At 42.2% G+C, this 16,264-nt stretch overlaps 2 protein-coding genes and 1 long non-coding RNA gene across 5 annotated transcripts; 1 reads left to right on the forward strand and 2 right to left on the reverse strand.

Moving 5' to 3' along the window:
- Window positions 1-609: 609 nt before the first annotated feature.
- Window positions 610-5,548, reverse strand: LOC106613942 (piggyBac transposable element-derived protein 2). 3 transcript variants are annotated; one of them, XM_045687607.1, is made up of 7 exons: window positions 4,922-5,280; window positions 4,233-4,377; window positions 3,673-3,752; window positions 3,335-3,553; window positions 3,004-3,233; window positions 2,601-2,840; window positions 610-2,342 (listed from the first exon to the last, which is right to left on the reverse strand). In XM_045687607.1, the coding sequence occupies exons 5-7, from the start codon at window positions 3,022-3,024 to the stop codon at window positions 972-974; spliced, it is 1,632 nt and encodes a 543-aa protein (XP_045543563.1). In that variant the 5' UTR covers window positions 3,025-3,233; window positions 3,335-3,553; window positions 3,673-3,752; window positions 4,233-4,377; window positions 4,922-5,280; the 3' UTR covers window positions 610-971. The 3 variants fall into 3 exon arrangements, with proteins under 3 accessions (XP_045543563.1, XP_045543562.1, XP_014072262.2); XM_045687606.1 differs by lacking the exon at window positions 4,922-5,280 and adding an exon at window positions 5,297-5,548 and having other exon boundaries at window positions 610-2,840; XM_014216787.2 differs by having other exon boundaries at window positions 610-2,840.
- A 213-nt stretch (window positions 5,549-5,761) lies between these two features.
- LOC106613943 (dolichyl-diphosphooligosaccharide--protein glycosyltransferase subunit DAD1) lies at window positions 5,762-6,819 on the reverse strand. The gene is made up of 3 exons (XM_014216789.2): window positions 6,429-6,819; window positions 6,115-6,274; window positions 5,762-6,011 (listed from the first exon to the last, which is right to left on the reverse strand). Exons 1-2 carry the CDS (start codon window positions 6,637-6,639, stop codon window positions 6,144-6,146), a joined length of 342 nt encoding a protein of 113 aa, XP_014072264.1. The 5' UTR covers window positions 6,640-6,819; the 3' UTR covers window positions 5,762-6,011; window positions 6,115-6,143.
- A 3,043-nt stretch (window positions 6,820-9,862) lies between these two features.
- On the forward strand, window positions 9,863-13,385 carry LOC123724396 (uncharacterized). The gene is made up of 3 exons (XR_006756928.1): window positions 9,863-12,462; window positions 12,661-12,747; window positions 12,981-13,385. It is a non-coding gene; the product is annotated as an uncharacterized lncRNA (long non-coding RNA).
- The last annotated feature ends 2,879 nt before the right edge of the window (window positions 13,386-16,264 follow it).

The raw sequence follows: 16,264 nt of genomic DNA on the forward strand, positions 1-16,264 counted from the left end.
TAATCCATCCACCTGACAGGTGTGTCATATCAATAATCTGATTAAACAGCATGATCGGGGCGGCAGGTAGCCTAGTGGTTAAAGCCAGTAACCGAAAGGTTGCTGGATCGAATCCCCGAGCTGACAAGGTAAAAATCTGTCGTTCTGCCCCGGAACAAGGCAGTTAACACACTGTTCCCCAGTAGGCAGTCATTGTAAGTAAGAATTTGTTCTTAACTGACTTGTCATTTTACTGCTCTAATTAGATGGTGACCAGTTTATAATAGCAATAAGGCACCTCAGGAGTTTGTGGTATATGGCCAATATAACAAGGCTAAGGGCTGTATGCAGGCATTCCGTGTTGCTTTGTGCCTAAGAACAACCCATAGCCTTGGTATATTGGCCATATAGCACACCACCTCGGGCCTTATTGCTTAACTGACTTGCCTAGTATAGATTAGGGTCTAATTTATTTAGTTCAACTGACTGATTTTGTTGTATGAACTGTAACTCAGTAAAATCGTTAAAATTGTTGTATATTGCGTTTTATATTTTTGTTCAGTATAGGTAGGGTGCAGAATAGTAAAAAAAACTAGTGGAAAAAGAAACTTCTGAACAAAGAGGCAAAAGTGAGAAACAAGTAGCGCATTTTTATTTGTGCAACACAAATTATAATTCAGTAAACCTTAGTAAATGTACATGTCATTATGAAACAATAATACAAAAACATGTTCAAGTTAAGTAAAACGTAAATAAAAAAGTAACCTTTACTTCATGGTAGTCCAAATTATACAAAATTATAGGCATCACAGTAACAGCAAAAATGGCCACAATTAACAGCATCAATGTTGAAACAGTGAGAACAATTAGGTTGTCCATCAACTTCATGGAAACTTCCATATAATAGGAATACAACAAAAACGAATGTTTTCGAATAAATATTTTTTTATGTAACAAAAATCCAACATAATATTATTGTGCTTTGATAATGATCACTTCTGGTGATAACACACAAAGCACTGCTGCTTGTTGTTCAGACACAAAAACAACTTTCCATCACCACACTTGGAACACTTCCACCTCGAGACGCCCTTGACGCACAGGTTGCACCTTCCTCTCTGTTCCCCAAAGATAGGCCAGTGTCCAAGGCAGTCATAACGGACATCTGTTGTAGGCTGTAAGGCTCTGGGATTGTGCAGCCGCTTTGGAGTTTTTTGTGGATTTGGAGGAACTGATGGTTGGCCAACCCTGGCTGGGAGTTTGTTGACTACTTTTAGAGTCCCTGCCACAGACAAACGAAACCTTTTTAGGTGCACAGGTTTTTCCTTGAGAAGGTTACAGTCCCGCTTGTACATCAGCCAACCATTGGCAATGCACAGATCAAGGATGTATCCAAACAGAGGTAGGTACCACCGGCGTGCCTTCATAGGTGTCTTGTACAGACGCACCAGCATATCAGACAGATCGATGCCCTCCTTTGCTTGAATGTAAGCCGACATGACTGATGGGCATGTGATATCAATCTTTTGATGGGTCTCCCGACAGAACCGCCTAACATACCCTAGAGGTTCAATTCCACATGCATTGCTTAGTATTGAGACACTCTTTTTGTCCAACCACCTGACAGCAATCACCCCCTCTTGAGAACAGTAGTCATATGCTCCACGCCCTAGCTTTGCAAGATCCTTGTCATCCATTGCAGTTGCTCCACCTGTGCAGTTTGCTCTCACAGTGCCAATACACCTCACACCCAGTCTGGCCTGCAGGGACTTGACCAGGTCAAGACTGATGAGGTAGTTGTCACAGAAAACAACTGTAGCCTCTGGCTCTGCAATAGATGTACAGAGGGTGGTGACAACCTTGGTACCCAGCAGAGGATTCTGTTCATCTTCATCTAGCCCACTGTTGAGAAATGTTGTATCCCCTTGGTACAGTAGCAGGTCATGGATAATACCTTTAGAACTGCCCCGACAGAATAACCTAAAACCAAATTTGTCATGCTGATTAGATTTGTAATGATGAAGATTTCCTGCTTTGGTGCCTTTGTAAGCTACCATGACTTCAGCTATGCTTTGCCTGTTGGTTGGCTGTATGAGGAGACACTGTTGACGCAGCATGTTAAAAAGAGGTCGGATCTTGTAGAAGCGGTCAGGACTGTGATTATTTTGCATGTTGTCATTGAAGTGAAGAAAGCTGCGGAGTGACTGGAACCTTCTCACAGACATGGCATCAGCCACAGGTGGGAAGCGAGAGTCAGAATGCCAGTAGTCTACAAAGGTTGGAAATTCAAAAACACCCATGTAGAGAAGCATAGACAAGAAATCCTCAATCTCTCCAGAGTTTGTGTTGATTGCGGATCCAGTCTGTTGAACAGAGTAAAGGTTGGTCTGCTCAGCAATGTGTGCAATCATCTGATCAGTGAAAAACATCTTGAAATATTGATAGGGGGATTGAACACACTGTGGTGCCACAAACACTGGATCTGGAACTTGGAAGGAATCTATGTCAGCCTTCTTCCAAAGCGGATGTCTTGGCTGTGTTTTGAAGGAACCAGAATTACATGGGCTTACAACTGTGTCGAGATTGTGGTTATGTGTGTCTGTAGGAACCAATATAATTACATTTCTGCTTTTTCTCTTCTTTCTCTTGGGAGACTCTGCGGTTTTAGGGTATGGGGAAGCATCTCCTGTTGTAAGCTTAGAAGGGGACTCGTCCTCCAGATCTCCTGGTTTTGGAATATACTCTAGGTCATCATCCTCTGAGTCACTTAGGTCTTCCACCTCTGACTCCAGGGGGTCCTGTGGTAGAATGGCCACAGCAGCTCTTGGCCTCTTTCTACTGAGGGTTTTTGTGTCCATGTGCTATCAGAGAAAAAAAAGGACATTTTCCATAACATCCATAAAATATCATTTGGAGGCCCATTGACAAAGGCAGAACTAAAGAGATAATGCACACAAACCTAACCTTACAAAACATCTCAAAGTGTGTCTATTTCACTCAGTCTTATTAAATGTTTGAACTCACCCGCACATTATCACTGTCCATCTCACTGTCCTCTGTATCTGAACATGATGATGATGATGTGATGTTTCCAACAGCTCCCAAGGCACTGACACTTTCACAAGATCCTCATCTTCTGACTTCAACCAGTCTTCATTCTCTTCGTCCTTCACTGTAATTGAGGCAACTTCATCTACTGGCAAAAGGGAGCATTCTTCAGACTCCTCTTTGACTGGGACTAGAGAAGGCAGCACCTGACACGGATAAAACATAATTCATTCAGTATTATTTTATTTCTAACAATAACTCTGTGCCTTGTAACAAGGCTTGCACAGTTAAGGATATAGCTACTTACCTTTACTTTGAGATACTTCATGCGTTTATGTACACGCTCTTGTTCTGTGACTCCATGGATGTCTGAAACTGTATCAAAGGAGGGATCTTGTTCAATTGGGTCCTCCTTTAGACAAACCTGGGACATTTCAACTCCTAATGAAACTGCTGACCCTTGGCACTGCTGAATCTCACATTCTTCAGCCTCCTCTTTGACCTGCCTCCAATGCAGTGAGTGATCCTAGAATAGACCATGGTTGGTGTTAGGGAAATAAACTATTTGACTATTAAACTATTCTACTATTGTAGAATTAATTGCTTCTCATTTTGAAGAATGGATAAAAATGTGGGTTAACCTACAAAAAGCTCTTCTGGCTGACCACTGCTTTCATATCTCCCATATTGATCCATCTTCAGCAGATGATGATCAAACTCATGCCCTGTCAATAATAATAATACATGTTATTGCACCTTTCAAGATCCAAGGACACATACAGAGTAAGGAATAGAATAAAACAGCAAATATAAACAGGACATTACTAAGAGCAAAAGTAAATTCCCCAAAATGTGTGACCAAGTTATCCAAAAACATAAATATCTGCTCTGAAATAAGATTAAAAGATGTCTGCTGAAAGAATGGGGTGTCAGCTTTGTGATATATGACAACTTAGTTATACAAAAAAAGTATCTGGTTATTAAAGTACAGTAAGTGAAGTGGATTAACACCAGGTAACATATTTATGGTAACGGAATGAAATGTAGGGTCCCTGCTCTGTTCTAGACACAGAAATGAATTATGGATTTGAATGTCATTCTCTTTGTGATGTAGCATAAATAGGTACACAAAGTTATAAATAATTTGTATGGAAATATACATTGAAAGGGTAATTGATCAAAATCACAAAACACTAGAAACATACATTTTCCTTGGCTTTTAGCCTTTGCTTTTCTCAAACTGTGCCTCCTCCTGTCTTTTTCTTTGACCTCCTCATAACTCCCCTTCTCCTTTAGTCTTTGCCTGTATCTTCTTTGCTTTTCAGCATTTGTCAGTGGCATGGTGACAATCTGTGAATAATACATTTGAGTGGAATGACTGACAGACAATTGAATTAATCGTTATTACAAGATTACTACTATCATGATGTTTAAAATTCACTGATTTCCTTAGAGATCTACATTTGAGAACGTGTGTGTATCCCTCTTCCCCTAGAGTTTGTGTAGCAAAACGCTTTCAAGTGGATGTGGATTCGAACAGTCTAAAGTCTGGATAGATCCACAAAGATATCCAGCTGCATTAGATTATGAAGGAACAGAGGCACGCACACTCTTGGCTTTCATTTGACATCTACTTTGATGCTCTTATGAACTTCACACGTTCGTCTTCATGGCTCCTTATACCCAGAGTTTCCAAATGTACTCTTTATTAAAGCTACCGGTATGTGAAAATGCCCAAGCTAACTACAATAGCTAGCAAGTTGGCTGCCGCTAGCTTTTCTAGATAATTAGTTCTAACTAGCATGTTGCTTGAATAGCTAGCTACACACCAACTTGTCAGCAATATTATAACGATCATAGTTTATGTAAATATATGTGTAGAAAATATCTTTACCAGTTACATGGATGCTTTCAGAAGTATCAAAACGGTATAGAAACCTTTCTCGAAGTATATGGGGGTCGGGGAATATTATTGTAGTTGCACATACGGAATCACGAAAAGACCAAAATACTAGCTACAAAGTCTGAAATATGTTTTATTTCCCTTTAAAATGTATTTTACTTCATTCTGCTGGGCATATACGAAAGTGAATCCTACTGCCCTACAGTTGCGTCAGATAACGAAAAAGGTCTGTCTTGATTAATGCCACGTTCAAAGCAACTAGGAACTCGGAAACCTTTATTATTCGTGTTTTACGGTTGCCTTTTCTTTAAATTGTTTCATCATAGTTAGTGATACACTCAGTCGTACGAGACAGAACTTACTTACCAAGCTCACGCTCTCGCAAGACTTATTGAAAAGGTCGTGTGGAGAGCTGTCCTTTTTCTTTAGCTTATTTCTGCATCATTCGTGGGGGACAACATGTTTACTGTTGCCTTATTTTGAACTAGATCAATGTACCAAGATGAACAGACTTGGCCAAGTTTTGATTGTTAGCAATTAATAAAGGTGTAATCATTACATTAGTTATGAAAAATAGAAAGATTTGGAGGGTGTCAGAGAAAAAAATAATCTGGGAATTTAGCATGTTTTTTTTTAAATATTTGAATACTGCTGCCTATAACTAGCTAATCATTAGTTCATACACATGTAGTATGAAACAGCCCTACAGTTCAAGTAGCTTTAGAATAAGTCCGATTGGGGAGTTGTCTCCAGTCCTAGTTATTGAATGGTCTGCTCAGAAAATCATTATCAATAATGGCAAAGAGATATTCCATTAAAATCACAACTAAGTCTCTTCAACAATTATTTTTATTTTATTTCAACAATCTCAAGTGGATTGCAACAATCATACAAATAGTACAAAATAATTATTTGAGAAACTGACAGTTGAGTGACAGAAATGTGTAGAAGATGTGGGTATTATTAGTCATTATCGATCGGCCCATGCACTTACAGTTAGGGTAAATTAGGGTGGCAAAATCTTATTGTATGAATGTTGTCTTGAGGTGACAGGTGCATTTTGTTCAAGTCTGTTGTTAATCTGTGAAATGAAATAAACAAGAATCGTGTCAGTAACATGCAGATTCATAACACTGGATAACAATTACTGTGAGGATGTTGTACTTTGTGCATACTGTTCACACCTGGTCTGAGGGTTCAAATCATTAGTTTCTCAACCAATAAAATTAATGACCACGAGGTGCAGGACAGTGTGGGCTAATAAGAAATCGGCAAAGGCCCTCTCCTGGGATATGGACAGGAAGTCTCCTTTGTTATCTGGATTGATCTGGATACGCAGGCAGACTGTAGGCAGGCCAGAAAAATGGGGTGGATTGATCAGAAACCATTTCACAATAATGGTGGCTGCCATTGGTTAGCGTCACGCTTCACTTATGTACAATACAGCTGAATATCACAAGATCATGCAAATACATTTACAGTTGAGTGTTTAAATTACCTCCCAGGATGAAGGCTCCAACACAAGATATGAACCCGGCCAGAAAGCTGTTGAAAGGGAAGGTGCCAACCAGCAAGCAGTACAGAAACTGCAATGCACCAGTTAACAAGATGTAGAAAAGGTAGGCGTCGACCACTTTCAATTTATTCGATGTTTTGGTCCTGTATTCCTCCAAGAATCGAGAAATAACTGAAATTACCGAGTTGGACATGTTTTCTTATGAACAAAAATCGCCAAAACATGCAAAGAGAATCAAGATTTAAGTCGCTTCCGTCAGGCGCCGCACAAAAATGACGTGTCACTGAAACTGGAGTGTATTTATTACGCCGATTCTACTGCCAAACGTTTCGTCTATTGCAAAACTGCGAACGGAAAAAGGTTAGTGTTATACGGAATCCTTGGGACGTCCTAAACCCTAACCAGAGATATAACAGATAGGAATTTAATTGGACAATGCATGGAAAAACAGGCTCATAAGCAAGCATTTCATTTCTACACCGGTTGTATTCAGCACGTGACAAATAAATAAAATCAAAGTATTTGTCACATGCGCCGAATAAAACAGCGAAATGCATACTTACAGGCTCTAACCAATAGTGCGGGGTAAAAGGTTTTTGTGTGTGTGTGTGTGTGTGTGTGTGTGGGTAAGTAAGGAAATAAAACAACAGTAAAAAGACCCAAAAAGAAAATGACAGTAGCAAGGCCATATACAGACACCGGTTAGTCAGGCTTATTGAGGTAGTATGTACATGTGGGTATGGTTAAAGTGACTATGCATATATGATGAACAGAGAGTAGCAGTAGTGTAAAAAGAGGTGTTGGCGGGTGGTGTGACACAATGCAGATAGCCCGGTTAGCCAATGTGCGGGAACACTGGTTGGTCCGGACAATTGAGGTAGTAAGTACATGAATGTATAGTTAAAGTGACTATGCAAATAAGATAAGAGGGGAGTGGGGGGGCACACAATGCAAATAGTCCGGGTAACCATTTGGTTACCTGTTCAGGAGTCTTATGGCTTGGGGGTAAAAACTGTTGAGAAGCCTTTTTTGTCCTAGACTTGGCACTCCGGTACCGCTTGCCAAGCGGTAGTAGAGAGAACAGTCTATGACTGGGGTGGCTGGGGTCTTTGACAATTTTCAGGGCCTTCCTCTGACACCGCCTGGTGTAGAGGTCCTGGATGGCAGGCAGCTTTGCCCCAGTGATGTACTGGGCCGTACGCACTACCCTCTGAAGTGCCTTGCGCCCGAGCAATTGCTGTACCAGGCAGTGATGCAACCGGTCAGGATGCTCTCGATGTTGCAGCTGTAGAACCTTTTGAGGATCTCAGGACCCATGCCAAATCTTTTTAGTTTCCTGAGGGGGAATAGGCTTTGTCGTGCCCTCTTCACGACTATCTTGGTGTGTTTGGACCATTCTAATTTGTTGTTGATGTGGACACCAAGGAATTTGAAGCTCTCAACCTGTTCCACTACAGCCCCGTCGATGAGAATGGGGACTTGCTCGTGCTCCTTTTCCTGTAGTCCACAATCATCTCCTTAGTCTTGGTTACGTTGAGGCATAGGTTGTTATTCTGGCACCACCCGGACAGGTCTCTGACCTCCTCCCTGTAGGCTGTCTTGTCGTTGTCGGTGATCAGGCCTACCACTGTTGTGTCGTCAGCAAACTTAATGATGGTGTTGGAGTCGTGCCTGGCTATGCAGTCGTGGGTGAACAGGGAGTACAGAAGGGGACTGAGCACGCACCCCTGAGGAGCTCCAGTGTTGAGGATCAGCGTGGCAGATGTGTTGCTACCTACCCCCACCACCTGGGGGCGGCCCGTCAGGAAGTCCAGGATCCAGTTGCAGAGGGAGGTGTTAAGTCCCAGGTCCTTAGCTTAGTGATGCGCCTTGAGGGTACTATGGTGTTGAACGCTGAGCTGTAGTCAATGAATAGCATTCTCACATAGGTGTTCCTTCTGTCCAGGTGGGAAAGGGCAGTGTGGAGTGCAATAGAGATTTCATCATCTGTGGATCTGTTTGGGCGGTATGCCAATTGGGGTGGGTCTAGGGTTTCTGGGATAATGGTGTTGATGTGAGCCATTACCAGCCTTTCAAAGCACTTCATGGCTACGGACGTGAGTGCTATGGGTCTGTAGTCATTTAGGCAGTTTGCCTTTGTGTTCTTGGGCACAGGGAGTATGGTGGTCTGCTTGAAACATGTTGGTATTACAGACTCAATCAGGGACATGTTGAAAATGTCAGTGAAGACACCTGCCAGTTGGTCAGCACATGCCCGGAGCACACGTCCTGGTAATCCATCTGGCCCCGCAGCCTTGAGAATGTTGACCTGTTTAAAGGTCTTACTCACGTCGGCTACGGAGAGCATGATCACACAGTCGTCCGGAACAGCTGACGCTCTCATGCATGCCTCAGTGTTGCATGCCTCAGTGTTGCATGCCTCAGTGTTGCATGTCTCAGTGTTGCATGTCTCAGTGTTGCATGCCTCAGTGTTGCATGCCTCAGTGTTGCATGCCTCGAAGCGAGCATAGAAGGGATTTAGCTTGTCTGGTAGGCTCGTGTCACTGGGCAGCTCGCGGCTGTGCTTCCCTTTGTAGTCTGTAATAGTTTGCAAGCTCTGCCACATCCAACGAGTGTCGGAGCCGGTGTAGTATGATTCAATCTTAGCCCTGTATTGACGCTTTGCCTGTTTGATGGTTCGTCGCAGGGCATAGCGGGATTTCTTGTAAGCTTCCGGGTTAGAGTCCCGCACCTTGAAAGCGGCAGCTCTACCCTTTAGCTCAGTGCGAATGTTGCCTGTAATCCATGGCTTCTGGTTGGGGTATGTATGCACAGTCACTGTGGGGATGACGTCCTCAATGCACTTATTGATAAAGCCAGTGACTGAAGTGGTGTATTCCTCAATGTCATCGGAAGAATCCCGGAACATGTTCCAGTCTGTGATAGCAAAACAGTCCTGTAGTTTAGCATCTGCTTCATCTGACCATTTTCTTTATAGACTGAGTCACTTGTGCTTCCTGCTTTAAGTTTTGCTTGTAAGCAGGAATCAGGAGGATAGAGTTGTGGTCGGATTTACCAAATGGAGGGCGAGGGAGAGCTTTGTACGCGTCTCTGTGTGTGGAGTACAGGTGATCTAGAATTTTTTTCCCTCTGGTTGCACATTTAACATGTTGATGGAGATTTGGTAGAACTGATTTAAGTTTCCCTGCATTAAAGTCTCCGGCCACTAGGAGCACCGCCTCTGGGTGAGTGGTTTCCTGTTTGCTTATTTCCTTATACAGCTGGCTGAGTGCGGTCTTAGTGCCGGCATCTGTCTGTGGTGGTAAATAAACAGCCACGAAAAGTATAGCTGAGAACTCTGGGCAAGTAGTGTGGCCTGCAATTTATCACAATATACTCTACTTCAGGCGAGCAAAATCTAGAGACTTCCTTAGATTCCGTGCTCCAGCTGTTGTTTACAAATATGCACAGACCTCCTCGTCTTACCGGAGTGAGCTGTTCTATCCTGCCCTGTGCAGCGTGTATCCCGCTAGCTGAATATCCATGTTGTCATTCAGCCACGATTCCGTGAAACATAGGATATTACAGTTTTTGATGTCCCGTTGGTAGGATATTCGTGATCGTACCTCGTCTAGTTTATTGTCCAACAACTTGTTTTGACATATAAAACCCCACCCAGCAGACTGTCACTGTCGACCAATCGCGTTTGCTGTCATGCCGCTTTATACAATGGGTGGGTCTAATCCTGAATGCTGATTGGTTAACTGCATTCCAGCCTGTGTCTATTTAAGCAATAAGGCCCGAGGTGGTGTGCTATATGGCCAATATTCCAAGGCTATGGGCTGTTCTTAGGCACAAAGCAACACGGAATGCCTGGATACAGCCCTTAGCCTTGTTATATTGGCCATATACCACAAACTCCTGAGGTGCCTTATTGCTATTATAAACTGGTCACCATCTAATTAGAGCAGTTTTGTCATACCTGTGGTATACGGTCTGATATACCATGGCTGTCAGCAAATCAGCATTCAGGGCTCAAACCACCCAGTTTATAATCCACAAATGACCACTGGCTAAATATATTACTTTAAAATGCCTATTTACTCTGTTCCATCTGACTGTGCAATCCACTGTCTCATCAACCCAGCCAGGCAATTAATAAACTTGATATCCACTATAAAAAGCATCTAGGCATTATCTCACATTTCTTTTACACTAACATGTAGTTTTCAACAGCGCAGATTTGTATCAACCATGCTGTCTGTCTCTCCGACATTTTCAACATTGTTTATTCAAATTCGATCTCCAGCCGTCCCATAGTACTGAACATATTAGGAGACTGGGCGAGACACAGGCAGTATTTCTCATCCAGTCAAAATCATGAATCAACGGGCATAATTTTTATGGATATATACAGAGAGGTCAAATGACGACTTTTAAGTTAGCCGTAGTTGACTAGCTAGCAAGCAAGGGATAAGAACGTTGCCAGCCAGTATGGCAATGGAACATTTAGAACGAATGACTGGGTCGCGTCCATAGATACAGAACAAAAAGACTGAAAGACTGGGTCGCGTCTCTGGGAACCGAACCGATAGAACTAACGACCAGCAGCTTGTATCTTGTGGAAGGATGAAATGGTATGAATAAATTCATCAAATAACTTTTAATGAAAATATGGCAATCATTATTTGAATATGTTGGTAATCCGTTGTATAAAAGTGATAATGCCCTCGAAGCCGATGTTTGGAGGATGTATTAAAATATTATTTATTTTTTACAACTGAGCGACAGGTGATTTTTGAGACTGGTCTCTAACGTTTTACTGATGCTTGATGTCCAAATGATTCTGTAATGCGGGTTTAAAAACTATTTGGGCATGTGCATATGACGGTGTTTGGAGGATGTATTTGGACCTGTGCCAAACACTGACTTCTCTGGAATTATCACTTAATAATGCCATCCCCTTCCCAAAATAAGGGCAAAGACAGTACAGTATGAACATAAGCTAAAACTGCGACGTTGGTTAGCTAAACTCAGGCGCAGAAACAAGTAATCGGGTCTAACGGTCGTCTCGCGCCGAACTGCGGCTGTGCAGGCCATCAAATCAAAGGTACTCCAAAGTTGTTATTGACGAAAAATGAAAACGTGTAAGTTTGTCACTTTCACGAGGTTGGAGTAATAATATGTTCAACTACTTAAGTCATTGGCTCGAATGTAGGTTTTGAGAAAATTAACAACTAAGGAAGATTCTTTAAATTGTGACTTCCCAAACCCCAGCCTGGTCTGTTTGGTCTCTTTCACAAGCGTTCCTGGAAGTCTCGCGATGTTGCGCCTCTAAATTTAGAAACTCTGTGGTCATGGTATGAGACGAGAAACCTGCCTATGTCCGTCGAAAGTACGTAATGTCACGAAGCAATATGATATTACAGAGAACAAGTAATTAACCCGAAAAAATGTTTTGTTATACTTCTTGTTCACGAAATGCATGCTAATGTTGGGTTTTGAGTTAGCGCCCAAATTGACTCCTTGGAGGAGAACTCTCTTGTCCTTAAATCGCCTCGAATACACCGCGCAGCCCATTGACGACGCATGGACAACGTACAAAATATGAGTTAATACGATTTATCCTACCCTACCATTTAAAATGTCAACTTCAATGTGGGTATGGACGTCCCAATAATACCAGATAGCAAAGACCAACGGAAAACGTTTTACAACGAAAACGACTTTCTATTGGACCAATTCAGGTAGGTCCGTTTCGTTCTGTTTTCTTCCGTTTAGTAGGTAAACGGTTTCCGTTGCAAGAAGTAATGAATACATACGGGAAGGGATACTGAATACACCCCTGGTATAACAACAGCATTCCCTCCCGCATGTATAATCTACTCTACATTAGTTCCATGTTACAAAACAGAGACCATCGGTCGCAATAAACTTTGATTCTACGTGTTAATGCATTTTTTAAAATACATTGACAATGTCCCTTTATGACCTCTTCTCTATTTGGAATAACGATGCAAGACGAGACTGAACCAAAGTAAGTTATTGGAAATAATTAAGAATAGTGAGCACTTTGGTTTGATAAGTTTTGCATGGAAGACAGTGAATAAGTATTTAGTAACTTGTTTTTATGCATTTTTTTTTATACATCCTAGTGGCCAGTTGATTATTGCTGTTGATAATGATGTGTGTGTGTGTGTGTGTGTGTGTGTGTGTGTGTGTATCCTCTCTGTAGGTCAGTATCTGGGTGCAGGTGGTGGTCCTCATGGCACCCACCTCTATGCCCGCTGAATAGCACAGAAATACTTACTATTCCAGTAAGGTATCAGTGAAAATACTTTTTGTATTACATTAAGTCTGGGGGGGTGGTTGATCAGTGATCTTCAGGTTGGTGCTCTAGATGGAGTGTAAAAAGACACCAATCACTCAATGTGGTAGGAGAAAACGTGTAAATAAGAAATCACAGCCAAACCCATATTGAAATCACAAAGAGTGAACTGGAAAGCTGAACCTCACACTGCCTCCATCACCTCCCTTTTTCTTTCTTTGTCTCAGATGATTGAAGGAGCAGCTCACGATGTCTATGCTGATCAGCCTGAGGAGTTCCACGGAGTTGTGCAGAGCATCTGCGACATTGTAGACTAAGAAAGTCTGTGTTTCAGTAATTTAATGATGCTGCTTCATTTTATTTATATTATACAGCCTACTGTGTGAGTTATGTGGCTTTTTAAGTTGATCTTTTCAAGAGGTTGTCTTGACATGTCATGACTGACAGTAAGATCACCATTATAGTATCTTGACTTTATCTCTAGCCACTCCAATTTGCTTACCGCCCCAATAGGTCCACAGATGACGCAATCACACTGCACACTGCCCTAACCCATCTGGACAAGAGGAATACCTATGTAAGAATGCTGTTCATCGATTACAGCTCAGCATTTAACACCATAGTACCCTCAACTCGTCATTAAGCTCGGGACCCTGGGTCTCGACCCCGCCCTGTGCAACTGGGTCCTGGACTTTGACGGGCCGCCTCCAGGTGGTGAGGGTAGGAAACAACATCTCCATCCCGCTCAGCCCTCACCTGTACTCCCTGTTCACCCATGACCGAGTGGCCATGCACGCCTCCAACTCAGTCATCAAGTTTGCAGATGACACTACAGTGGTAGGCTTGATTACCAACAACGACAAGACGGCCTACAGGGAGGAGGTGAAGGCCCTCGGCGTGTAGTGTCAGGAAAATAACCTCACACTCAATGTCAACAAAACAAAGGAGATGATCGTGGATTTCAGGAAACAGTAGAGGGAGCACCCCCCTATCCACATCGACGGGACAGTAGTGGAGAAGGTGGAAAGTTTTAAGTTCTTCGGCGTACACATCACAGACAAACTGAAATGGTCCACCCACACAGACAGTGTGGTGAAGAAGGCACAACAGTGCATCTTCAACCGCAGGAGGCTAAAGAAATTTGTCTTGTTACCGAAAGAACACTCTCAAACTTTTACAGATGCACAATTGAGAGCATCCTGTCGGGCTGTATCACCACCTGGTACAGCAACTGCTCCACCCACAACCATAAGGCTCTCCAGAGGGTAGTGAGGTCTGCACAACGCATCACCGGGAGCAAACTACCTGCCCTCCAGGACACCTACACCACCCGATGTCGCAGGAAGGCCAAAAATATCATCAAGGACAACAACCCCCTGAGCCACTGCCTGTTCACCCCACTATCATCCAGAAGGCGAGGTCAGTACAGGTGCATCAAAGCTGGGACCGAGAGACAGAAGCTGTTTTTCAGTCTCAAGGCCATCAGACTGTTAAACAGCCATCACTAACATTGAGTGGCTGCTGCCAACATACTGACTCAAATCTCTAGCCACTTTAATAATTAAATTGGATGTAATAAATGTATCACTAGTCACTTTAAACAATGCCACTTTATTCAAATGTTTACATAGCCTACATTACTCATCCCATATGTATATACTGTACTTATTCATTCCTTTACACTTGTGTATAAAGTAGTTGTTGTGAAATTGTTAGATTACTTGTTAGATATTACTGCACAGTCAGAACTAGAAGCATTTCGTTACCCATGGTTAGCAGATGTTAATGAGAGTGTATGTGACCAATAAAATTAGATTTGATTTGAAGAGGTTGTTTTATGACTGCCAATATTGTGTTGTAATGAACTACTGAATATGAACTAGGCTAAAAAAACTGTAGAGATGTGATTTGTACACATAACATACATATACACTACCGGTCAAAAGTTTTAGAACACCTACTCATTCAAGGGTTTTTCTTTATTTTTACTATTTTCTACGTTGTAGAATAACAGTGAAGACATCAAAACTATGAAATAACACATGGAATCATGTAGTAACCAAAAAAATGTTAAACAAATCTAAATATGTTTTATATTTGAGATTCCTCAAAAACCACCCATAGCCGAGGTGACAGCTTTGCACACTCTTGGCATTCTCTCAACCAGCTTCATGATCTAGTCTTCCCTGTGGCTCAGTTGGTAGAGCATGGTGTTTGCAACGCCAGCATGGTGTGTGCAACTCCAGGGTTGTGGGTTCGATTCCCACGGGGGGCCAGTACAAAAAAAAAAATTCATGAAATGTATGCATTCACTACTGTAAGTCGCTCTGGATAAGAGCGTCTGCTAAATGACTAAAATGTAAATGAATGCATTTCAATTAACAGGTGTGCCTTAAAAGTTAATTTGTAGAATTTCTTTCCTTAATGCGTTTGAACCAATCAGTTCTGTGTATGTGTGTGTATATATATATATATATATATATATTAGGGCATTCAGAAAGTATTCAGACTCCTTGACTTCTTCCACAGTTTGTTACTTCACAGCCTTATACTAAAATTGATGACTTTTTTTCCCCCCTCATCAATCTACACACAATACCCTATAATGACAAAGCAAAAACAGGTTTTTAGACATTTTAGCAAAGTTATAAAAAAATAAGCATTTACATGAGTATTCAGACCCTTTACTCAGTACTTTGTTGAAGCACCTTTAGCCTCGATTCTTCTTGGGTATGACGCTACAAGCTTGGCACAACTATTTGGGAAATTTCTCCCATTCTTCTCTGCAGATCCTCTCAAACTCTGTCAGGTTGGATGGGGAGCGTCGCTGCACAGCTATTTTCAGGTCTCTCCAGAGATGTTCGATCGGGTTCAAGTCTGGGCTCTGGTTCTGCCACTCAAGGACATTCAGAGACTTGTCCCGAAGCCACTCCTGCTGAGTATTCTTGGCTGTGTGCTTAAACTCCAAGCTGGCTGTCGTGCCTTTTACTGAGGAGTGGCTTCCGTCTGGCCACTCTAACATAAATGACTGATTGGTGGAGTGCTAGAGAGATGGTTGTCCTTCTGGAGGGTTCTCCAGTCTCCACAGAGGAACTCTGGAGCTCTGTCAGAGTGACTATCGGGTTCTTGTTCACCACCCTGACCAAAGCCCTTCTCCCCCGATTGCTCAGTTCGACGATCAATGGAAACAGGATGTACCTGAGCTCAATTTCGGGTCTCTTAACAAAGGGTCTGAAGACGTATGTAAAAAAAAAGCTATTTCTGTTTTTTAATACATTTGCAAACATTTCTAAAAACCCGCTTTGGCTTTGTCATTATGGGGTATTGTGTGTAGATTGAGAAGGAAATGTTTTTTTTCCTTTTTAGAATAATGCTGTAACGTAACGAAACGTGGGAAAAGTAAAGGGGTCTGAATACTTTTTGAATGCACTGTATGCAGGGCCGGCTCCAGGCATAAGTGACAATCAGGAACTCAGTCGGGGTCTCAACTTATAAGTGTAAGCTTAGTAGA

The sequence above is a fragment of the Salmo salar genome, chromosome ssa10 (genome assembly GCF_905237065.1).
Source record: "Salmo salar chromosome ssa10, Ssal_v3.1, whole genome shotgun sequence".
Lineage (NCBI taxonomy): Eukaryota > Metazoa > Chordata > Actinopteri > Salmoniformes > Salmonidae > Salmo > Salmo salar.